We start from the raw sequence: 25,658 nt of genomic DNA, 5'->3' as shown, positions 1-25,658 counted from the left end.
CAATGAAGCGATCTCCCAGTCTGCGTCTAGTATCTCCAATGTAGAGAAGGCCACTCTTTCAGGTGCCCATCAGTTCAGCAGGCACCCATTCTAAGGGTAATTAAGTGGCCAACTAACATCCAGCAACTAGTAGGTCTCCAAAAGGTAAGACTTTGGGAGGTTCATGAGCTAGAAGGGCTGGATTGTTGAAATTAAGACTTTTAAAAAGTGCAGAAACCCATGTGGTCCAATTGAGAGGTTTAGACCCCATGTAGACAGCAGTCGAGTCAGGATTGAACATGTTCCTGCCACCGGGGTTGGACTGACATGCACCTGGCCGGTCATTGAGGAGGAGTCCCCTGATCTTCCAGGTTTACAATTCAGGGGATAGCTGTTTGAGATAAGATGAGGTCATTTATTTTCTCCTCTCAGCGGGACCTGTCCCAAAGGAAGCAGAGGCCACGAACCATGGCACGGTTAGCGTCACTGTCGATACAACGCTGTTACAGTGCCAGTGACTGGGGTTCGAATCCTGCTCTGTCTGGAAGGAGTTTGTGTATTCTTCCCGTGCTCCGGTTTCCTCCCAGTATTCAAGACGAACAGGGGTTATTGGTTCAACGGGTGTAATTGAGTGGCATGGGCTGTTGGTCTAAAATTTAAAAACAGTTTAAAGCAGAGGCAGAGAGAGAGAGTTGAAATGAACAGGTACAGAGGTACAATCACATTGGCAGTGACCCTATTTGTAGGGTGGTCCAGGCACGGGACCTTGCCTGACCGGTAGGGAGCCTTGGTTCAAGCTCCCCGAGGCACATGACCATCATCCCAAGGACTTGAACACTGGGAAGAGCCCAGTGTTTGGGAATGTGACCCCGTTCCTGAGAATCCAGTCCGGGGAGTGGGAGGAAGGAGAGGGGCGGGACCAGGTCCAGTCGGCTCCGCTCCGGGGAATCCATGCTGGGGTTTGTGTTGGGAGCGGGTGTCGACGCCGAGAGTCGGGCCGAGGGGGCACGGAGCGGAGGGGCTGAAGTAAGCGGCCGGCCGCTGAGCCACCGAGAGATGGGAGGCAGAGAAGGCTGGCGGTTCCTCGCCCAGGTCCTTGTGCTGTCCTTCGCTGTGAGTACGAGGCGGGTTGAGCGGGGCAGCGGGGCGCTCCGTCCCGGGCAGCGGGCGATCGGTCCGGGGCAGCGGGCGATCGGTCCGGGGCACGGTCCCAGGGCTCGCACCGCCACGGACGGAGAGGACTGAGCAGCGCGGGGCGGGGGGAGAGAGAGAGATCCCGGGGTGGGGGGGAGGAAAGAGTCAGGGAGAGAGATCCCGGGGTGGGGTGGGGGGGAGGAAAGAGTCAGGGAGAGAGATCCCGGGGTAGGGGGGGGGGGGAAGAGTCAGGGAGAGAGATCCCGGGGTGGAGGGAAGGGTCAGGGGGAGAGAGATGGGCGGGGGGTGGGGGGGGAGGAAAGAGTCGGGGAGAGAGATCCCGGGGTGGGTGGGTGGGTGGGGGGGGGGGAAGAGTCAGGGAGAGAGATCCCGGGGTGGGGGGGGGGGGAAGAGTCAGGGAGAGAGATCCCGGGGTGGGTGGGGGGGGAAGAGTCAGGGAGAGAGAGAACCCGGGGTGGGGGGGGGAAGAGTCAGGGAGAGAGAGATCCCGGGGTGGGTGGGTGGGTGGGTGGGTGGGGAGGGGGAAGAGTCAGGGAGAGAGAGATCCCGGGGTGGGTGGGGGGGTGGGGAGGGGGAAGAGTCAGGGAGAGAGAGATCCCGGGTGGGGGGGGGGGGAAGAGTCAGGGAGAGAGATCCCGGGTGGGTGGGTGGGTGGGTGGGGAGGGGGAAGAGTCAGGGAGAGAGAGATCCCGGGGTGGGTGGGGGGGGGGGAGGGGGAAGAGTCAGGGAGAGAGAGATCCCGGGGTAGGTGGGGGGGGGGAAGAGTCAGGGAGAGAGAGAACCCGGGGTGGGGGGGGGAAGAGTCAGGGAGAGAGAGATCCCGGGGTGGGTGGGTGGGTGGGTGGGTGGGGAGGGGGAAGAGTCAGGGAGAGAGAGATCCCGGGGTGGGTGGGGGGGTGGGGAGGGGGAAGAGTCAGGGAGAGAGAGATCCCGGGTGGGGGGGGGGGGGAAGAGTCAGGGAGAGAGATCCCGGGTGGGTGGGTGGGTGGGTGGGGAGGGGGAAGAGTCAGGGAGAGAGAGATCCCGGGGTGGGTGGGGGGGGGGGGAGGGGGAAGAGTCAGGGAGAGAGAGATCCCGGGGTAGGTGGGGGGGGGGGGAGATCCGGGATTGTGGGGAGGGGGGGAGAGTTGAGACCGGGGGGGGGGCGGGTGGGGAGGGAAGAGTCAGGGAGAGAGATCCCGGGTCGGGGAGTGGGGGAAGATCCGGGGTTGTGGGAGAGCGGGGAGAGTTGAGCCCGGTGGAGGGGGGGGGGGGGGGGGGGGATGAGCAGCCACAGCCGCAGCTTGAAGCTGGGTTGCAGCCCGCGGGATGTGTGTGTGACCGGATAGTAGCGACCCAGGTGGGGACCATCATAATTTCGGTCCACTCGGTTTCTGTGTGCAGACGGGTTCTGGTTGTTATACAGGGACCTTCCATCGCACCTTTCAGGATTTAAGACAAATTGGTTGACCTGAAAGGGTGTTGAGAAAGGCAGGAAGGGAGTTCCAGTCACCCGCACCCATGGAAAAAGTTGGCTGAGATGCTGCGGGTTGCCCCGGGGCATATTCCTCGGCGCAGACTTTTATTCTGGTAGAGACCCCCCCCCACCCCCACCCTCTCTCTCTGTCTCTCTCTCTCTTCCGCTTCCCCCTCCCTCCCTCCCTCTCTCTCTCCCCGCACCCTGCTGTGGGACTTGATTCGTGGAGGAAAGACCAGTCTCGGGCAGAGGCAGTGATTTCACGGTCTGTCTCCCCTCCCAGCGCCAGTTTGAGTTGTTGTTGTTGTTTCTCTGCAGTTAATCCGAGAAATTGAAGGCTTGTTCCACATTTGGGAGTTTCTGGGGTTAATGCAGTGCGGGAGCAATTCTTTCCTTTCTCTCCCAGCCACTGGTTCACGGGCTCGTGTGAGGGAAGTCCCGTTGCGAGCAGGGCGTCCGGTGGTCGGGGTGTGGGCATCCCCTATTGCAGATGGGCGGGGTGGGCTCAGCCGTGCAGTGGGCCATTGGTGGGAGCAAGGTGTTGACCACATGCACATCATGTTTGCTTGATGAAGGGCTCAATTCCAAAACGCTGCTGATGTATCTTTATCTTTGCTCCATAATGTTCAGGGGTTGACCTGCTGAGTTTCCCCATTACTTTTTTGTGTCATGTTCCTTCCCCACCCCCTCTTGTGGAGGTGTCTGTACTCTAATAGCATTGATTCAGGGAGGAGGGGCGGGGGAAAGTTGGAGGACAGGAAATGATTGTTAAATGTCTGCATGACCCTATTACTCTGTACTGAACGCAGGTTGAAACTGCCCTGGGCATAGCCTTGAACATGCAGCATTCCCTGGTGAACCTTCCGCGCCGTTCTGCGTGCACAGTGGGAGCCCCTCTTCCTGATCCATAGAGCATTACAGCACTGGAAACAGGCCCTTCGGCCCTTGTCTGTGCCGAACTATTATTCTGCCTCGTCCCACTGACCTGCACCCGGTCCATAGCCCTCCATACCTCTCCCATTCATGTACTTGTCCAAGTTCTTCTTAAATGTTAAAAATGAGCCCACATTCTGCTGAGTGACCACAGCAAGAGCGTTGCGGCTATTGGAGGTCAGAAACCCTGGTTCAAACCCAACTGCTGCTGGCTGTGTGGAGTTTGCACGTTCTCCGAGAACGTAAGTAGTAACAGCAGGAGTAGGCCATTTGGCCCTTCAAGCCTGATCCATCTTTTTTTTTGCAAAGTGAGGAAATTAATGGTGAGTCAGGTTGGTGGAGCTGACCAGATCAGACATGATCCTTTTGAATAGCAGAGCAGACCTGATGAGCCGCATGGACTCACTTGTGCTCCTATTTTGTATGTTCTTATTCAATAAGATCCACTTACCTGCCTTTTCCCCCATAACCCTCCATTCCCCTACTTTGCAAAAATCTACCCATCTACATTTTAAGTGCATTCAATGAGCTGGCCTCCACTGCTTCCCAGGGCAGAGAATTCCATAGATTTTCCAATCTCTGGGCAAAGCAGTTTATTATTCTCCATTCTTCCTGTGATCTGTGTGGATTTCCTCTCGAGTCTCAAGGATATATGGAATGGTAGTTTAATTGGTGATTGTGAATAGGTGTTGGTAGATTTGGGAGGGGAGGGGAGTTCCTGTGACAATGGAGAGAATTAAAAAATGGGATTAATGTGTTGATGAATTGGAGGGTGATGTCTGGCACAGACTTGATGGATTGAAAGGCTTGTTATGTGCTGTATCTCTCGCTCTTCCCTAATCACTATCTCTAAGCCCTTGGCCTGTTCTCTTCCACATCTGCCCTGTGGGGAAATTGCTGGTACACTGGGTTAGCTTGGATTCAGTGAAAATGTGCAGAGATACTCAGGTCAAGTGCAATACCGAGCAAGTCATGCCAAGAGCAAACAACGATTCAGTCCTGGGACCTTGGCCCTTGACTTCCAATGTGATCTGGCGTGCTTCTCTAGCTTATTTCTGCACTACACCCACTGAAGAGTCTCAGGATGGCCTTGCCATTGAATCACTTTGCATCTTAAACGGAATGAATCCAAACCATTGTCAGAAAGCTGGAAGCTGATTGTATTTTCCATTGCTTGGCTGCATTCACTTTGAACAAAGAGTTTGCAGTCTGGCTGTTTATCACTGAGCTCCAAGATCAAATTAATCCCTGACTTTGGGGGAAAAAAATGCTTTCTCTGAAACATTATACCTGGGATACTGCCTAATTCTCTTTACCTCAAGAAGGCAGCCAACATTGTAAAGGACCCCCATTGCTCTGGTCACAATCTCTTCTCACTGCTCCCTTCAGGGAGAAGGTACAGAAGCATGAATCCAGCATCTCAAGTTTCAAGAATCGTTTTTATCCAACTCTTGAACCTCCCCGTGCTACCCTAACCACAAATTACACTGGGACCACCCAAAGACCTGTCTGCATTTTTGAAATATCAGATTTTTTTGTACTGACTCCAACTCTAAATATTTATCTATACTTTTGTATTGAATTCTTTTTCTGTCCTGGCGTGTTGTGGTAATTACTGCGGCAGGTTAGCCTTGCATTTAGTGCAACACTATTACAGCCCAGCGGCCTGGGTTCGAATCTGGCACGGTCAGGAAAGAGTTTGTACGTTCTCCCCATGTCTGCATGGGTTTTCCCCGGGTACTCCCACCCTTCAAAATGTGTGGGCTTTGTAGGTGAATTGGTTAATTCGGGGGGTTGGGTGGCTCATGGGCTGGGAGGACCTGTTACCATAAGACACAGGAGCAGAAATAGGCTTTTCAGCCCATTGAAGCTGCCCCGCCACTTAATCATGACCTGATCCATTTCCCCACTCAGCCCCACTATCTGGCCTTCTCCCCATAACCTTGGCTAACCAAGAACCTATCAATCTCTGCTTTAAATACACCAATTGATCTGTCCTCCACAGCTGCCTGTGGCAACAAATTCCACAGGTTCACCACCTGCTGGCTGAAGAAATTCCTCCACATCTCTGTTCTAAGTGGATGCCCCTCAATCCTGAAGCTGTGTCCTCTCATCATAGACTCTCCCACCATGGGAAACAACCTTTCTACATCTAAAGGCATAGACAATGCCTTTCAATATTTGAAATTTTCAATGAGACCTTCGCCGCCCCCCCCCCCCCCCACCCAATTCTCCTAAATTCCAACCAGTACAGGCCATCAAACACGCCTCCGACGATAACCCTTTCATTCCTGGAATCTTCCTTGTGAACCTCCTCTGAACCCTCTCCAATGTCAGCACATCCTTTCTTAAATGAGGAGCTCTAAACTGCTCACAATCCTCCAAGTGAAGTCTCACCTGTGTCTTATAAACCCTCAACATCACATCCCTGCTCGTATGTTCTATTCATCTTGAAATGAACACCAACTTTGCATTTGCCTTCTTCACCACTGACTCAACATGAATGTTTACCTTTAGGTTATTGGGCACCATGCTGTATGTCTACATTTAAATTAAATTTAATGTATATTGATGCATCTTGTGTACCTGTATGGCTGCAGCAAGTAAGAATTTTGGTGCATCTGTACATTGCATTTGTGAACATGCCAAACTCTTATGACACATTTTCCCTCTCTGAGCTCTCTATTCCTGAGTTGACTGCACCAAGATTCTCACTGATAACCTTCCCTCATCCAGTAATATTGGACCTATCCAACACTAAGGTATGCATTCTTCTCTACCTTTATGTTCATCTCACCTGCATTCCGTTAGCCTATGCTTTCTCCATGTTCTGCCATAGACTGGAGGACCACAGATACAGTTGGAGGGTTGTAGGGTCAGAGGGCATGGGGGGTGGAAGAGGGTGGTAAGTGACAAAGCGGATAGTTGGCTAGGAATGACTGGGTCAGCATCTCGAGGGGGGGAATGTTGGAAATGGGATCCAGACTGATTAAAGACCTCTGAGATGGGGTGAGAAATTGTGGATGAAAAGTCGGAGACTGAACTTGCTTGTCCTTTGATTGCGATTGTCTGAATTTCGATGCTGTGGTGAAAGACTAAAGGAAAATTAGAAAATTAGCTCAGACAGTAACTGTGACTCATGCACTCAGCCCACAGATTGTCCTCATTTTACATCATGGAAAATGCAGAGTTCCTTTCAGAATCTAGAAGTTGTTGGCCTTGCCTAGAAGCGTGACTAAATCATCTGGTCTTGAGTGTTATAGAATGGACGTGGTCCAGATGAGTTATGATTCAGAACTGCTGGCTGTTGAGGTGTGGCCCAGTGAAGGAATAGACATGGAGCTAGCTAGCTGACCACATGGAGAAGTGAATCTGCAGGGACATTCGGTGAGATAAGAGTTAAAGCATAAGAACATCTGAAATAGGAGCAAGGGGTGGCCTTCTCATCCGGGAAGCCTGGTCTGCTATTCCAAAAGGTCATAGGAGATCTGGCCACAGACTCGGCATCACCTACCTGCCTTTTCCTCATAACGCTTCATTCCCTGATTTTTCAAAAATGCTTCCATCCTTACTGAATTCAGTGAGGTAACCTCTGTTGCTCTCTTGAGCTTATTGATGAGTTCGTTCTTGCTTGCATCAACAGCCACTTTAGTGATGCCACGAGGAGATGTTGACTGCAGGGCAAGCCCCAGATTTTCTACCATCGGGAGAGCAACGTTAGTGGGGCATTACCAAAACACCTCACATCTCAGTGAACAGAAGCCAAGGAGTGAGAGGTGGAACAAGCTGTTTTGGGAGTTATTGTAATTGAATCTCTTTCCATCGATGCTGTATTTTTAGAGAAGCTAATTTTACTGTACAACGCTCTGCTTAGAATTGTGGGCTGGTTAATGCCTTAAGAAGATGGAGTTGGGCAATATGAGGCACAGGATTAGATCATTGAGTTCCTTGGAAAGAGAGAATTAGGCCTCAGCGGTTTGAGTACCTTATGTTATGTAATTAATGAATGATTGATGTTTAGGCAGGTGATTGGCAAGGATAATTATCAAGGGCAGTGACCGTGTTTTTCATTGGTGGAGATTGGAGCTTTCTCCAGATGCATTTTCAATGCTCACCTTAAAACGTATGCCTGCAATGGGCGGGCTCTGAGCTCTGAGTGAACTGGAATGGGACCACGTCTGAAAGCGTCCAGGGTGTGGGACATGCATTTGCTCCTGAGATCCAGGAACCTTGGGTGAAGGGAAGACTTGTCCCAAGTGTGTGAAGCAGTTACAAAGCAACAAATGTTGGAGACAGTGCATGAGCTTTCCTTGATCTCCACTGATCCAGATTTGCTGGGATGATCTTGGACAAAAACCAAATTGGAATTAATTCCTTTCAGTCTTCCCTTTATCCTGACCAGTCACAAGATGATCAAATACCCCAGACTGCAGACCTTGTTGTCAGTTCATCTGATAACGTAGATTCCATTGGATTTGGATGCACAAAGTACTCCATGGATTATTTTTCCCATATTGAATACTACTTGTGCTGAGATGTGACAGTATTGTGAAAGATGCCACAGCAGTGAGAAGATCCCCACCTTGAAACAGATTTGGAGAACACCAATCTATCCCAATGCATACTGCCACATGAACGTTAGCTGGTTGATGTTTCATCTGAATCATTCACTCTGGTTTCAGGAGGGAGAGATTGAATCTGAAACTATTGTCCTCCACTTTCACAATGTGGATCTCGCCAACCAATGTGTGTTCCATGCTGTCCACATCCTGCAAGTGCAATCTCACCAATGCTTTGTAACTCAGAATCCTTGAACGGATACTCATGGATCAATGTGGTGAATAGTGGGATATGAAGAATGTCCCACTTCTAAAAGGGCAAAGACGATTCTGTGAGAAACATCAGGAGTGAGGTCACGAGTAATCACGAACAAAACTCTGGTCCAGTCACTATTGCAGAATCATGTGTCGTTCTGGGCATCAGGCTTTGGTGGGTGGGGGATGTGAGGGCAAAATGTAGAGGAAAACTATTCCAGAGAACTTTGGTTCTGTGGATAAACTTGGAATCTGGAACAGAGAAGCTTGTGAGAAATAGTATTTAAAATCATGAAATGTACAGGTGGAAAGTAATTGTTCCCAATGATGAGCAGTCAGGAGTAGTGAAAGGCAGGAAATGTTCCCATTGGATGAGGGCCAGGAGTCAGGGATCATAGAATGAAACCAATTAACAAATAAAACAAACATGGCAAGGGGTTGGTAAGTTGATGAGGTCTGGAGTGAACTGGCAGTGGGAACATTCATAGGGGAGCTGATTAGCCTTCTGGAGGGAAGGGCTGTATTGGGCTTGGGGAGATGGGCTCAGAGTGGTCCTGCCTGGATTGGTGTTGCACAAAGCTGCGATGTACAAGGCAGATGGAATGGTTTCCGTTGATGCTTCAACCTTGCAATGAATCTGTGAAGTATTTTGTTTCCAACATTATTTTGCTTTTTAGAATTGGCCACATTTCAGAATCAGAATCTGGTTTATTGTCAAGAACGTGTTACGAAATTTGTTATTTTTGTGGCAGCAGTATTGTGCAGACGAGGTGCAAAATGACTATAAATTACTGTTCAGTAAATACAAGATGTATATAAAACATAACAAAAAGAGGAAAGTGAGGTTCATCTTTTATGTCACATCTTTCACTGATAACGAAAGATGGGTCATGCGGATGGCTTTTGCGGAATAGTGGAATGTATCTGTGTGAACCTCTTCTGTACCTCGGTCTTGCTGGTTGTGCTTTAGCCAGGACAGGTCACGTTTTGAGTGAATTAACTCGGAAGAACTGCTGGTGAAGAGGACTGAAACACAAAAGTCTGCAGACACCGCGATTGAAGTAAAAACACACTGCTGGAGAAACTCAGCGGGTCAAACAGTGCCCTTTATATAGCAAAGATAAAAGTGCGTAACCCACATTTCAGACTTGAGCCCTTCATCAAGGTCTGAGGAAAATTGGATAGTTTCCGAATTCATTGCTATTTGAAGAACACAGTTTGACCTGCTGAATTCCTCCAGCATTGTGTTAGAAGTTATGGTGAGTTTACCAACACAACTGAACTGGACTGCCCATGGATGGGCTTATTAATACATGTTGTGCCTTGTCAGCCCCTCAGGATTGAGAGTAACTTGCACACCATTTCTGTGGGTCCTTAGCATCAGGTGGCCAGGCTGTGAAGTGGCCTACTCCATCCAATGCTTATAATCTGGCTGGTCCTGATCCAGGGCTACAATGTTCTCAATATCAGGTTTTACCTGGGCCATACTCATCCTGCGCATTGGGCTAAAATAGGGAGTTGGAGTTAGATTGGGTGCCTATTGGCCAACATCAATTACTATGGAGCTTGGCTGGCCTTCTACTGATGGAGAGGATCTCATCACTGAGACTAAATGTATGATATGCATACTTACTGAGGTCTGAGAGATCATTAATCACATAGAGCATTACAGCACAAATGTTGTGCCGATCTATCAAAAAGTCAGCACCCTTCCTACCTCGTTACCTATTTTTATTTCATCCATGATGATGACTAGCTTTCACAGAATTAACAATAAGGGGGGACGTGGCAAGATGGTGTAGAAGAAAGATGTGTACTCCACCTTCCCCAAGCTGGATTACTATATACCCAGTTTTTAAAAAGCATAAAATGGTTAAAAATAATATTTATAGCTGTTTAAATCACAGTGATTTATGATGGCATCAAATGTAAAAAAAAATTAAACCTCAACTTCAGAAAAAATTACCATACAAAAGTGCGGAAGAATTGAGGCCTACCTACATAGCTGAATCCACGGAATTGTCATTGGGAGTCTCCAAGCCTCAAAGGACGCCAGCCCGTTCGAGTTTGACCTCTGCGCCAATCCTGCCTCCACAAGATGGCGCCGGCACTTTGGTGAGCTTGGCTGTGGCCAATCTGTGAACTCATGAGGCTGTGCGTGCGGGCGGCACGGCCGACAAGGGAACCCGCGACCTCGCTGGGCTGCCCGGGGGAGCACAGTGTAGCGTCAGAGGACGCTCCCACGTGTCCGGTGGCTTTGCCTGGCTTGCGTGGGGCATCCCGAGTCCGAGAATTGCTCGACAAAATATGGGCTGTGGGGGAGCCCGAACGCTGATATCCCAATGAGGCTGGGGTGCCGGCGGAGGAAGAAGGGGAACTTACCTTATTGGAATTTATCCAGGAGGAGGAGCCTGTAGTTTAAGGAGGTAGACCTAAAAAAGTGGAGGTGGAATCTGGAATGGATTCAGTGTTTACTATTTTGGAAGGGATTGCTTGTCAAATGCACAGTATGTCAAAACAGATATCAATCAAACCAGGTGAATCAAGGATTTATGGAGATGAAAATAAAAATGAATACCCTGTGTGATGAAATGTCAACTGTGAAACAGGAAATGACTGTAGTTAAGAGTGATATTATGTATATAATCAGTTGATACCATGCAAGATAATTTTAAGAAAATTGAAACAGCTTTTCTGAGTGTCAAAATCAGGTGGAACGTAATAGAGAAAAAAATGGAAAAAGTGGAAGGTTCTTTTATTGATTGGGGGATTCAAAAAAGAGATTTATTGAAGAAGATTGATTCGTTGGAAAATCAAAGCTGAAGGAATAATGTGAAAATAGTTGGTCTTTCAGAGGACATTGAAGGTTCCGATCCTAAAAAAATTTTAAGCATTGGATCCCAGAGGTGCTGGGTAAAGAGTTTTTTCCTGAAGGTTTGGTATTGGATCGGGCTCATAGAGCTCTGAGAAGAAAACACTTTGAGGACAAACACCGAAGGCTGTCTTGGTTCGTTGTTTAAAATACCAAGATAGAGAAATGATTCTACATATGGTGGTACAGAAAGCATGGCAGAATCAGTATCCATTAATGGTTAAAAACAACAGTGTTTTTTTTAATGCTGATTTGAGCCAAGAGGTTATTAGTAGATTATGAGAATTTAATATGGTCAAAGATGTTTTGTGGCGAAAAGGCTATAAATTTGCTTTTCATTATCCTGCAATTTTGAAAGTTTTTTATGGAAACTTCCAATCTCAATTTTTTGAGAATGATCGTGATGCTTTGGTTTTTGCTAATTCTTTGCCGGAACTGTGAAGAAATGGGTGTTCTCCTCCGTTGTCTCCTAAGAGGAGAGGAAATGGAAATGGACATGGGCATGGAAAGAAAGAAGAGTTGACACAAAGTCTTCTTGATGTTGAAGATCCGGAGCAGTCGTTGGGAATGGAATCATTGGGCTGAATATATGGATTATATTTTATTGTATTTAATTAAATAATAAATAGGTATCTGGCTGGGGGCGTGGATGACACTGAAAACTTTGGTAGTCATCTGTCGCTAGTGGGTTTACCACACCCAGATTTTTAGGGTATTACTACCTTAGGGGTGGTGTTTGTTTTGTGTTTTTTTTTTCCAAAGAATTATAGAGGGGAACATTATTTTATAGCGTGTATTAGTAGTTAAAAAGGATGTCTAAATTGAATTTTGCAACTTTAATGTTCAGGGATTAAATAATCCAATTAAGAGAAAGAATATTGACTAATATTTTAAAAAATGAAAATTGCTATTGCTTTTTTACAAGAAACACATTTGACTGAAAAAGAACATTTGAAACTGAAAAGAGATTGGGTTGGTCATGTTTTTTCTTCTTCTTTTAATTCTAAGGCAAAGGGAGTAATGATTTTGATTCATAAAAAATTACCATTTGAATTGGAATCTTCAGAGGGGTATGTTGCCAAAGTATTAAGAGTGAACTGTAAAATTTTTGCTGAATCTTGGACTTTGCTGAATTTTTATGCCCCTAATAAAGATGATGAGTGGTTTATTTCAGAAGCTTTTTTATTGTTAACTCAAACTAATGAAAATGTTTTAGCTGGTGGTGATTTCAATTGTGTTCTTGATCTTTTATTGGACAGAAATTCAAAAAGTATCAGGAAATCAAAGATGGCAACACAAATTAATGTATTAATGAAAGATTTAAGTTTAGTGGACATTTGGAGAAAAGTTAATCCTACAGAGAAAGATTTCTCTTTTTATTCTTCTAGACATGATTCTTTTTCTAGAATTGATTTATTTTTGGTATCAGCACATTTACAAGATAGAGTACTATGAGCTGAATATAAAAATAGAGTTATATCAGATCATTCATTATTACTTTTTTCCTGTGAAAGTTCGGAGGTAGTACGTCCGTTGTTTAGATGGAGGTTTAATGTAATGTTATTGAAAAAACCAGAGTTTGTTACTTTTGTTAACGAGCATATTTCTTTATTTTTGACAGAAAATGTTAATTCTGTGGATAGTCATTTTGTAATATGGGATGCTTTAAAAGCTTATTTGGGAGGGCAGATTATTGTTATTCTACGAAAGTTAAGAAATAATATATAGCAGAAAGAGTTAGAAAATAAGATTGCTGAGTTAGAGAGGTTTTCAGGAAGGTGTAACAGAAGATAAAAATAAGTTGCATTAGCGAGGTTGAAATTATGTTATAGTACTTTACAAACTTATCAGTTTGAGTGCTTAATTAATCAATTTAAACAACGTTATTATGAGTTGGGGGAAAGAGCTGGTACTTGCTTGGCAATTGAAAGCTGAACAGACATCTCGGACTATTAATGCTGTTAAGAAGAATTCAAAAGTTACTTACAAACCTCAGGAAATCAATGACCATTTTTATTCATTTTATTTAAAATTATATACTTCTGACGGGAAACAGGATAATGGTTCTATTGATGCTTACTTATCTAAATTAAAGTTACCGGTAGTAGATGGAAATGATGTTCAGGAATTGGAATCTCCATTTACGGATTTTGAAATTAAGGAAGCTATTCAGGAAATGCCTAATGGTAAGTCCCCAGGGGATGATGGATTCCCTGTGGAATTTTATAAACTCTTTTATGATGATTTTTCTTATGAATTTGGAGAAGTGTTGAATCAAGTTACTGAAGATCAGAAGTTACCAGAATCATGTTGAAGTGCTTTAATAACTGTCATTCCAAAAAAAGATAGAGATCCATTAGAAGTGTCTTCATATGGACCTATTTCTTTATTAAATGTAGATTATAAAATTATAGCGAAAGTATTAGCTAATAGACTTGCTAAATATTTACCCAAATTGGTACATATTGATCAAACAGGTTTTATTAAGAATAGAAATGCATCAGACAATCTTTGGCTTGGCTTCGCGGACGAAGATTTATGGAGGGGGTAAAAAGTCCACGTCAGCTGCAGGCTCGTTTGTGGCTGACAAGTCCGATGCGGGACAGGCAGACACGATTGCAGCGGTTGCAAGGGAAAATTGGTTGGTTGGGTGTTGGGTTTTTCCTCCTTTGCCTCCTTTGCATCAGACAATATACTCCGATTAATTACCTTCGTCAATGCATATCGAAAACAACCTAACCATTAGGTACAGAAAATGCTTTTGATAGGGTTGAGTGGGATTTTCTATTTAAAGTGTTAGAGAAATTTAAATTTGGCCCTTTTTTTATTGGTTGGTTAAGACTCTATATACGAACCTGATTGCTAGGGTGGTGACAAATGGTCAGATTTCTTCACCATTTAAATTGACTCGTTCAACTCGACAGGGCTGCCCATCATCACCAGCCTTATTTGCGTTGGTTATTGAACCATTAGCTCAGGCTATTAGACAAAATAAAGAAATTAGAGGGATGAGGGTTAAGAATCAAGAATATAAAATTAATTTATTAATGGCCAATGTGTTGGTATATTTGACGGAACTGGAACAGTCGTTGAAACAATTGCAAGAGTGTTTGTTGAAATTTGGAGAATTATCGGGTTATAAAGTTAATTGGGATAAAATGAAATTTTACCAGTTGGAGTGGGGGATTATTCTGAATTTAAAACTATTACAAAATTAAAGTGGTCAAGTAAAATTAAATATTCAGGTGTGTTTATGGATATTAATTATCAATCATTATATCATTTAAATTGTGTACCTATATTAAGACAGATTAAAGTAGATTTGATTAAGTGGAAAGATCTTCCATTTTTATTTCAGTCAATACCTTGTTTACTTTCTAAGGGTTTTTTTTCAAGATTTGAATAAAGCAGTGCAAGAGTTTTTACGGAAAGGTAAATTAGCTCGAGTGGCATTGCCTAGATTTACATGGAAGTATGCATTGGGCGGATTACAATTACCACATTTTCAAAACTATTATGAAGCGGCCCAGTTGATGGATTTAGATCAGCCTCCTAGCTGGGCAAAAGTGGAGATGGCGTGTATTTCTAGGGTTGAGATACATGAATTTATATTTCGTTGGAATTTGATTTAGTTGCAGCAATATATGTCAATATTGAAACATTTGTTAAAGATTTGGATTAAAAAAAAGTAGGGTTGAAAAATAAATTATCAATTTTAACTCTATTGTATAATAATCAGCTTATTCCTTTTTCAATGTTTAATAATCATTTAAAGATTTGGGATTATAAAGGTATAAAGACAATACAAGATTGTTTTGTAGAGGGGCAATTTCTTTCTTTTAATCAATTGAGAGAAAGATTTGATATACCTGTAAATTCTTTGTTTGTGTATTATCAACTTAGAGCTTTGATAAAAGATAATTATGGTAGAGATGATTTTACCTACTTTGTTGAGATTTGAATCTTTGATTTCCTCTATACCGAAAAAGGGTTATGTTTCAAATATGTATAATTTGTTACAAGATAGTATGGATAAGTCAGATTGGGAAAAATCTAAACTTAAATGGGAGAGTAATTTATTATTTATTTTTCCCAAAGATGATTGGGCGAATATGTGTCAGGACAATGTAATTAAATTGACTAATGTAAGATATGGAATGGTTAATTATAATTTTTTACAATAATTATATTTGACCCTGGAAAAGCTAAAAAAAAAAATATAGGTTTAGTAATTCGGAATCTTGTTTTAGATGTGATGTATGTACTGGAACTTTTCTACATGCCGTTTGGACTTTCGTTAAAGTCCAATCATTTTGGCAAGGAATCAAAGTAGTTTTGGAAAAATTATATAATTTTATATTATCGTTAGATCCAATTTTTTTTGGGGGGGAAATTTGTATTCGTTAAGGTGAATGGGATTGGACAAAATTCAAATTGCTTTTGTACGTTTGGTGTTATCAGTAGCCTGTAAATGTGTTGCTAGTACTTGGAAAGATGATACTGAGATTAATATATCATGTTGGCACAATGAATTGGAAGTATGTATTGTTATGTAAAAAATTACCTATATTTTACATTATACTTATTCTTTTGTTAGCAAGTGGTCTCTATATTTGAAATATATGGATTTAGATATACTTTGAAATGTTATTAATCATTATTTATTTTCTTTTTATTTATATATATATATATAATCTATTTTTTTGTTGCTCCCCTTAAGGGAGTTGGCTGTAGGAGCAGGAGGGTGGGAGGGGTATTTTTGTAAAATCTTTTCCTGATTATTTCTATTCTGTATGTTTTTTTTCCCACTATCTTTTAAATAAAGTTGAAAAAAAAAGAATTAACAATAAATAAAATTTGTCAAACTCTGGATTATTTGCCAATTCAATGAAAACTGGTGGTGGTAATGAGGGCTAGTTGAGGGAGATTTCAGTGAGAAGCGTATTTTTATACAAGACTTGCAGTTGGCTTACTGGAATTGAGCGAATGAGAAATTGAGGTTTTGGATAATCTTGGATAATTTTTGGGTTGGAAAGACTTTTCAGGTTGTTATATTTCTCTTGGCAGAGCCAACTAAATGCTGAATCATGCCCTGCATTGCATATTTAACCTTTTTAACTCAATTTTGTTTATTTTTGGTTTACTGTGACAATTAAGTGGACCATTCTGAATCATGAGAGCTCAGTGTGATTTAAAAAAAAAATCTCCCTTCGCCCCCTGGGGTTCTTTGACTCCAAAATTAAATCATGTAAGTTGTTTTCTTTTAGTGCCAGTAAATGGTTAAAACGAGCTAGAAATAATGGCAGAACATGCTGGAAATAGTGTGCTAGCCACACAGTCCTCCTGTGAAGAGAGGAACGGTTAATGTTTCAGTTGACGACCTTTTATTAGAAGTGGGGGGAAAAAATTAGAAATGCAACAAGTAGCTGCAAAAGGGAGGGAGGGAGGGAATGAAGAGGAGAGCTCTGGTAGGGTGGGGAGCAGGGGGGCTGAGTTCTGCTGGTTCTTCTGCTGGCTAATCAGTAAACAGAAGGTGCCTCGAGGCGAGCTATAGATTCCATCAGACATTCCACAGTCTCTCGGGAATGTGTGGTATTCCTACCACATTTACCAGAAGACCTGGAGAGAGTGGGGAAACACTGCTCAAGGCCGAAAGTGCAAGACATTGGAACTCTTGGTGGCCAGCCGTTTTGATCCCCTTCACCATTCCCACGCAGGCATGTCTGTCCTGCAACACTTAGCCCAAACATAAGCTGGAAGGACAACCCTGGGACCAAACGCATGAACATTGGGTTTATTGAGTTTAATTAATCCCCGTTTCGATCTGATTCCACTGTTTCCATGTATCATGTTCCTGCCCCACAACCCCCCCCCCCCCAAACCATGGTCTTCTCCCTACTATATCCATCTCTCCCCCCATTATCCAATATCCTATCACCTTGGCCTCTCCAGCCCCAACTCCTTGACGTACTTTCTCTGTCTCTCTTCCCTTCCCAATTTTTTCTTGACATAGGGTCCTGGCCCATAACGTTCACTGTTCCATCTCTCTCCACGGATGCTGTGTGGTCCACTGAGCCTCCCCAGCATGCACTTTGTGAGATATGAGGACAGACCAGTTTATCAGATGAGACTGTTGAATTCAACACTGCTCTCCCTTTGCAAAGCCCTCATGGTTACCTTAGCAGTCAGTATAATGCTATTACAGCACCAGTGGCCTATGCTTGAATCTGGTGCTGTGAGGAGTTTATGTGTTCACCCCGTGCCTATGTGGGTTTCCTCCCTTGTTGAAAAGCTGTACAAGGTTAGTAGGTTAATTGGCCACATGGGTGTATTTGGGTGGCACAAATTCACAGGCTGAAAGGGCCTGTTGTCATGCTGAATCTCTTAAGTTGCTACCCCTGATTCCCATGCTCTCTCTGGCATTCTGGACTCCTTGATATCTTGCTTCCCACTCTTTCACCCCACCCTGCCCCCCCCTCCCCCCCACAGTTCTCTCGATTTCCATCATCCCTCTAACTCCTTTCCTTCTCTTTCACCCACACCTTCTTTCCTCCAGCTCCCCACCCCTTTTCCTTCCTCTGCCCCCTCTCCATCACCTCTCCGCTGCATTCTTTCCCCCCCCCCGCCCCTCCAAACCACCACCTGCATCCACCTGCCAGCCTGGGCTCCTCCCCTGTTCCTCTCCCCTTGTCCGGACGATTGATTGACTGATCTTTGGCACTCCCAATGAAGGCAGAGGCTCGAGTGCCTTGGGCTCTCTATTAACCTGCTGAGTCCCTCCAGTACCCTTGTTTCCCAGCATCGGCAGACTCTTGGTTTACCTCATCTTGAACTCTCCCCGGTTCTGATGAGAGGTGAAGCATTAACTGCACAGATGCTGCCTGACCTTCCAGCATTTTCTATTTTTCTGTCAGATTTCAAACAGTCAGTGTTTTCCTTCAGAGGGAAGTTCACTAATAACAAGTATGTCTCCCCCTTTGATTTGAGATTCGAACTTGATTTAAAATTGGGCCTTTGCCTGATCTCCACAAAATTTGCCGTAATCTTGCTGTTGAACTCATTTAAACAGGTATTCCACTTGCTCCCTTGGCTTTCTGTGAACAGCTTGGGGCTCATTTGTTTCAGGCTTCCACAGTCGGGTGTGTAAACAGCGGAGAGTTTGATCCGAGGTTCGGATAGCTGGGAGCATGGTCGGACTTTCAGAAGCAGCTTTGCCTGCGGCTCCATGGTGTGAACCCAGCCTGTCTCTCCCGGGAGTGTCCTGATGCCTGACAACAGAGGAAGGATGGGGCTTGTGTTGAAGGAAGCCTGCAACACTGAAACAAAGATTTAGGAAGCTGGATTGAAGAATTCTGTCATCTGGCCAAGCATGCTTGGGCTTGTGTTCAGCCAGTATGTGTTGCCTGGAGCTATGCAGCATGTTTTCAGATGCTGGGATAAGCTGGGCCGCTATTGTAAAGTTGCAACTGGGCAGGAGATTTTTTTCTTCATTAAATGTGTGGAGATTGAACTGAGCATGTCTGCCAACTGAAGCTAAGGTTATTAAAGAACAAAGTGTGTATTGCGTAGTGACCCTATGCCATGTCAGCCGTTGGGGCTCTAACAAGAATGTTTAAGTTCATTTGTCTCAAAATACCTAGAATAATGAGATGTGCTCATTTGCAAACAGCCCCACAGGCTATCTCTAACATTTGTTGAGCTGGGTAAAGAGTGTGGGATTACCATGGGAAGGAAGATGAATTAGCGCCATAAGAGCGCTGCTGTGGGGTTCATTCAAGAGCCCAGAGTCTTCATAGCTTGTTGTTGGTGGATGATTTCATATGGGAGGAGGGAGAAGAGTGTGTGTCTGGGGAGTGATGGGTCCTCCAGTGTGTGGCTGTCTTTCTTAGACAGCTGGAGATGTAAATGGAGTCCATGGAGGGGAGGGATATTTTTCGTGATGTTCTGACCTGTGTTCATCCCCTCGTAACCTCTTTGCCAATGTGAGGTATCATGAGATCTACAGTGTGCACCTTTCATTGTTTCAAATAGGTCAATCAAACTCTTCCTTCCCCCATCCCCTCCACCAGCTTGCCGTGCTCCGCATTAGCAAAGTTCCTCATTCCTGAAATCACCTGCAGCACCCTTGCGTCTTTCCAGCTGTGCTCTGTCCACGATTGGACACTCTAGCACACAGGCTGTTAGGTTTCCTCGTGCCTTCCCAGCTCTGGTTCTCGGCTTTCTATTTATAAATCTCTGGAATCCTCTGCTTTTTAAAACCACTTTCGTTGCCAGTTTAAATGACCTATACACACATTTTCATTTGTTCGGAAAACGTTTGGCTCCCAAGACAAAAGTTCTGCCAGCTAAAACAAGAGACCACTTGTACTGAGGCAGTTAGTGTGAATGGGTGTGATGCTCAGGTAGCTGAACAGGGAGAAGTCATTTAAAGAACCCTGACTGGGTAGGTAATTGGGTATAATTGGGCAGCTCGGGCTCGAGGGCCAAAAGGGCCTGTCATGCTGTACGTCTAAATTTAAAAACACTCCAATTTAACCTTCCATGTTCTGCCGTACATAAGCTAGTTGTGTAAATTTAGTTGAAAAGAGGAATCTTACCATTCACAACAAACCGAAGGTCAGGCTAATTTTATGCTCTTTGGCGTAGCAGCATCTTTCTGTGCATGAGAATACGTCTGGATTGAATGTGGTTCTTGTTGGACTTCAGTGTTGCTCTAATCCAAGAGGAGGGTCGCAGCAGTAACATGATTGGGGAGGAGAAGTGCAACTGAGAAAGCAGAGAAGCTCTTGGGGCACAGATGCTGGAACCTCGGGCAAACAAAGAATTGTTGGCGCCCCTTTGGCCCACGAAGCCCATGCTGACCAAATTAAACTAAAACTCTGCTTTCACGTGATGCACATCCCTTTATTCCCGGCACATTTGACATAGCGCCTAGCGCAACCACTTTGCAGAGCCAGCGATAGGAACTGGGGTTCGAATCCTGCGCTGTCTATAAGGAGTTTGTATGTTCTTCCCGTGTCTGTGTGGGTTTTCTATGGGAGCTCCAGTTTCCTCCCACCATTCAAAACGTACCGAGGATGTAGGTAAATTGGGTGTAAATTGGGCAGCATGGACTCGTGGGCCGAAATGGCATATTACCGTGCTATATGTCTAAATATTCATGTGTCTATCTAGAAGCCTCTTGAATGTTCCTATTGTATCTGCTTCCACCACTAACCCGTTCCAGACACCCACCATTTTACCAAAAACACATGACCTAGAAATCTCCTTTAATAGACAATAGACAATAGACCATAGGAGCTGGAGTAGGCCATTTGGCCCGTCGGGCCAGCACCGCCATTTTAGATCATGGCTGATCATTACCATCAGTACCCCTTTCCAGCCTTATCCCCATAACCCTTAACTGCGTTACCCACAAGAGTCTTATCTAACTCTCTTTTGAACATAGTCAGTGAATCCACCTCTACCACCCTCTGTGGCAGAGCATTCCACAGATTCACACTTCTCTGGGTAAAAAAAAATGCTTTCTCATCTCCGTCCTATAGGGCCTACCCTATATTCTTAAACTATGCCCTCTAGTCCTCGTCTCCCCCATCATTGGGAACAAGTAATCAGACTTCACCTTGTCTATCCCCCTGATGATTTTGTATGCCTCAATCATGTCCCCCCTCATCCTTCTAAACTCCAATGGATACAAGTCCAGTTTTTCTAGCCTTGCTGCATATGACAACCCTGCCATCCCTGGAACTAACCTTGTAAATCTGCGCTGCACACCCTCTATAGCTAGTATGTCCTTCCTCAAGTTTGGAGACCAGAAATGGACGCAATACTCCAGGTGGGGTCTCACCAGGGCCCTGTATAACTGCAGAAGGGTGTCTCTGTTTCTATACTCCAATCCCCTCTTTATGAAAGCCAACATTCCATTTGCCTTCTTCACAGCTTTCTGAACCTGCATGCTAGCCTTCAGTGACCGGTGAACAAGTACACCCAGATCCATTTGCACTTCCCCACTCCCTAGCTTGTCTCCATTTAAATAATACTCAGTTTTCCTATTACTTCCCCCAAAATGAATAACCTCACATTTGTTCACATTGAAATTCATCTTCCATTTAGCCACCCACTCCTCCAGCCTGTCCAAGTCCCTCTGCATTTTCCTTACATCCTCCTCACACCCCACACCGCCACCCAGTTTAGTGTCATCTGCAAATTTGCTCATGTTATTTATAATCCCCTCATCCAAATCATTAACATAAATTACAAACAACTGAGGACCCAACACCGATCCCTGAGGCACTCTACTCGTCACATCCTGCCATTCTGAAAAAGACCCATTTACTCCAACCCTTTGTTTCCTATCTCTTAACCAATTTCCTATCCATGTCAGCACCTTACCTCCAATACCATGCTCCCTGATCTTGCCCACTAGACTCCCGTGCGGTACCTTATCAAAGGCCTTCTGGAAGTCCAAATACACCACATCCACTGGCTCTCCCGAGTCCACCCTCTTTGTCACATCCTCAAAAAATTCCAGAAGGTTAGTCAAGCATGACTTACCCTTAAGGAATCCATGCTGACTAGCCCTTATACTATTATTACTGACTAAGTGTTCTGCTATTTCTCCTTTTATGATGGACTCCAATATCTTCCCCACCACTGATGTCAGGCTAACTGGTCTATAATTTCCAGTTTTCTCCCTCCCTCCTTTCTTAAAAAGCGGCACCACATCAGCCACTCTCCAATCCTCAGGGACCTCCCCGGAATCTATGGAACTTTGGAAAATGTCGACCAGTGCCTCCACAATTTCAATAGCCACCTCTTTAAGCACCCTAGGATGCAGCCCATCAGGCCCTGGGGATTTATCAGCCCTCAGACCCAACAATTTACTCATAACCTCCTGCTTCTGGATCCGGATATCCATTAGATCCCCTACCTCCCCAGTAAAGTTCCCCAAGTCTCTTGGTACCGCATGACCACTACCCCCTAACTGACTATAACCTATATCCTCCTTGGTGAAGACAGTTGCAAAGTATTTGTTAAATTCCTCTGGCATCTCCTTGTTTCCGGTAATAATTTCACCCTTGCCCATTTTCAAAGGGCCAATTTTAGACCGAACCAATTTCTTCCTCTTCACATACTTAAAAAAGCTTTTGCTATCCTCCGCAATATTATCTGCTAATTTCCTCTCGTACTTCATTTTCCCGTCTCTTATGGCTTTCTTAGTTACCCTCTGATGTTCTTTGAAGGTTTCCCAATCCTCTAATTTCCCACTCCGCTTCGCTATCTTATAATTACTCCCTTTGGACTTGATAATGCACTTGATTTCCTTAGTTAGCCAGGGCTGCCATTTGCATCTCCTAGAACCTTTCCTCCACTTTGGAATAAATTTGTCCTGAATCCTGTGAAAAATGTCCATAAAAACCTGCCATTTTTCCCCAGTTGTCCTCCCAGCTAGTGTATCTTCCCATTTTATTTTGGATAGCTCCTCCCTCATAGCTGCAAAATTCCCTTTATTTAACTGAAGTACAGATGCTTCCGACTTCCTTTCCATTTCCCTTTCTAATTGCAGCTTAAAAGTAACCATACCATGGTCACTATTCCCTAATGGCTCCCCTACATCAAGGTCACTTATTAAGTCTGCGTCGCTGCACAGCACCAAGTCCAGAATCGACTTCCCCCTGGTAGGTTCCTCCACTAGCTGTTCCAAGAAAGTATCTCGTAGACATTCTATAAACTCGCTCTCTTGTGTTCCTGCCCCCGTCTGATTATCCCAGTCCACCTTCATGTTGAAGTCCCCCATAACTACCGTATTGCTACCACTTTGACATACCACTCTTAATTCCTGATTTATACTACTACCGATATCTGAGCTACTTTTCGGAGGCCTGTAAATGACCCCCATTATATTCCTCTTGCCCTTGCAATTTCTTAATTCAATCCAAACAGACTCTACCTCACCTGTTTCAATGTCCTTCCTTTCAAACGCCTGAATCTCATTTCTTACCAACAGAGCTCCCCCACCTCCTCTTCTTAACTTTCTGTCCTTTCTAAAGGACGTGTACCCTGGAACATTTATTTCCCAATCCTGCCCTTCCCGCAGCCATGTCTCCGTTATTCCGACAATGTCATAACCTCCCATCGCCATTTGCGCCTCAAGCTCATCCATTTTATTCCTTACACTCCTTGCATTCATACACAATACCTTGATGCCATACCTCCTTTCTCCCTCCACCTTGGTTCTTGGTGCATTCGTTCTTATTCTCCTATCACTTTTAGCTCCCTTATTCCTTATTGTTTCACCGTCTATCAGAACCACCCCTATATTCTCTCTCCTATCTACTTCCCTATCAGTCCTGTTCCCTTCCCCCTGCCAAATTAGTTTAAATCAGCTCCGACAGCTTTATTAAACCTAACTGCCAGTATATTGGCCCCCTTCGCATTCAGGTGTAAACCATCCCTCCTGTATAGGTCCCGTCTTCCCCAGAAGAGATCCCAATGGTCAATGAACCTGAATCCCTGCACTCTGCACCATTCCCTCAGCCACATGTTTAACCTCTTGATTTTTTTATTCTTGCCCCCACCCTCGCACAGTACAGGAAGCAGCCCCGAGATTACAATCCTGGAGGTCCTGCTTCTCAACCTCCTTCCGAGCTCACGGTAGTCTCTCTTCAGGATCTCCTCCTTCAATCTATCTACGTCATTTGTGCCCACGAGTATCAGGACCTCTGGCCGGTCTCCTTCCCCCCCCAGGATACTCTGAACCCTATCCGAGACGTCACGTACCCTGGCTCCTGGGAGGCTACACACCATACGGGAACACTTGTCAGGTTCGCAGAATTTTCTGTCCGTTCCCCTAACGATGGAGTCCCCAATAACCACCTTGTTCCCCTTCTTCTCCTTCTGTACCACTGTCTCCCCTCCATCTTGTATCTGGTGTTTTTTTTTATTCTGGGGAAAAGATTCTGACTTAACTATGGCTCTTGTAATTTTCTAAACTTCTTTCAGGAAACCCTGCAGACTCCAGCACTAACCACCCAAGTTTGTCCAACCTCTCCCCATAACTCACACACTCTAATCCAGGGAACACCCTGGTAAACTTCTTCTGAACCTTTGCAAAGCCTCCACATCTTCCATGTCGAGGGGCGACCAGAATTGTGCACACTGTTCCAAGTGCAGCCTATCTAAAGTTTTGTGTAGTTGTATTTTGTTTGGGTTGAACCAAGCCTTGCCAGTCTGAGCTGAGGATGCTATTGATGGCCACGTGATGTCTGATCTCAACCAATGGTTTGACACGAGGGCTGTCTATATCCCACCTCGTGGGCTGTGGACATTTAGGGTTAGACTTTAACTTTCGACCTGAGCTGACCTCCCCCATGAGAACATTCTCTGCAGTTTGCGTTTGTTCGAAGGTTTTGTGGAACATGTTTGTGCTTTTGACAGGCAAGTCACCAAATGTGTTTCTTTGCCTGTCAGATTTTCGACAAAGTGTTCTCAAAGCATTTTTTTTTTTTTTTTTTTTGCCCCTTTTTCAAACTGACAGCTTGTTACCTACTTAAAGTTTATAGTGCAGGGAATGAGGTAGCCAAGATAACATCGAGATCAGTGCAACGACCAGGTATCCTGCTGTGGGACCAAGTGGAAGGATCCTGGGAGCTTTGATTGAATACATCTCAAATGCAACACTTGTAAGAATGTCACCCCCTCACTACTGCTTTAGCTCAGCCCAAGTCTTTAGAGTGGAACATCATGGACAGCGTCCACTCCTAATGACCTTCCTCACCAACCCCCCCCCCCCCAACTCTGCCTCCAGTACCTCTCTCAACCCATCTCCCTTCTGTTGGTGTGAGCCAACAAGGGGCAATGTATCTGCTAAATTATTCCTTGGAACTGTTTGTGACCTCCACGTTTTTGTATGTTGTCAGAAAACATGCATGACATCACATAAATCCCTGAGATTCTTTTTCTTGCAGGGGCGGCAGAATTAAAACTTAATCATAGTGCGAAAAAATACTCATTGTACACATGTAAACAAACTGTGCCATACAGAGAGAAAAAAAAACAGAAAATGCACAAGCAAGAGTCCTTAAACGAGTCTCTGATTGAGTTTGTCATTGAGGAGTCTGATGGTGGAGGGGGAGCAGCTGTTCCTAATCCTGGCAGCGCGAGTCTTGTAGCACCTAGACCTCTTTCCTGATGGCAGCAGCGAGGACAGAGTGTGTGCTCGGTGGTATGGGTCCTTGATGATTGCTGCTGCTCTCCGGCAGCAGAGTTCCCTGTAGATCAGTGGTTCTCAACCTTTTTCTTTCCACTCACATCCCACTTTAAGTAATCCCTATGCCGTCGGTGCTCTGTGATGAGTAAGGGATTGCTTAAGGTGGGATGTGAGTGGGAAGGGAAGGTTGAGAATCACTGCTCTAGACCCAATTGTTACTGAACTATTTGGCTTGTGAAA

General features: G+C 44.9%; 1 protein-coding gene across 5 annotated transcripts in view; it reads left to right on the top strand.

The window, feature by feature from the left end:
* Positions 1-955: 955 nt before the first annotated feature.
* hspg2 (heparan sulfate proteoglycan 2) overlaps positions 956-25,658 on the top strand; it is a 556,383-nt gene continuing 531,680 nt past the window's right edge. For all 5 annotated transcript variants that reach the window (XM_069919165.1, XM_069919159.1, XM_069919161.1 and 2 more), the window contains exon 1: positions 956-1,092. In XM_069919165.1, the coding sequence (XP_069775266.1) occupies positions 1,036-1,092 (57 nt within the window). In that variant the 5' untranslated portion in view covers positions 956-1,035. The remainder of the gene's footprint in view (positions 1,093-25,658) is intronic.

The sequence above is a fragment of the Narcine bancroftii genome, chromosome 2 (genome assembly GCF_036971445.1).
Source record: "Narcine bancroftii isolate sNarBan1 chromosome 2, sNarBan1.hap1, whole genome shotgun sequence".
NCBI classification, from domain to species: domain Eukaryota; kingdom Metazoa; phylum Chordata; class Chondrichthyes; order Torpediniformes; family Narcinidae; genus Narcine; species Narcine bancroftii.
This window is presented reverse-complemented; position numbering and strand designations above follow the sequence as displayed.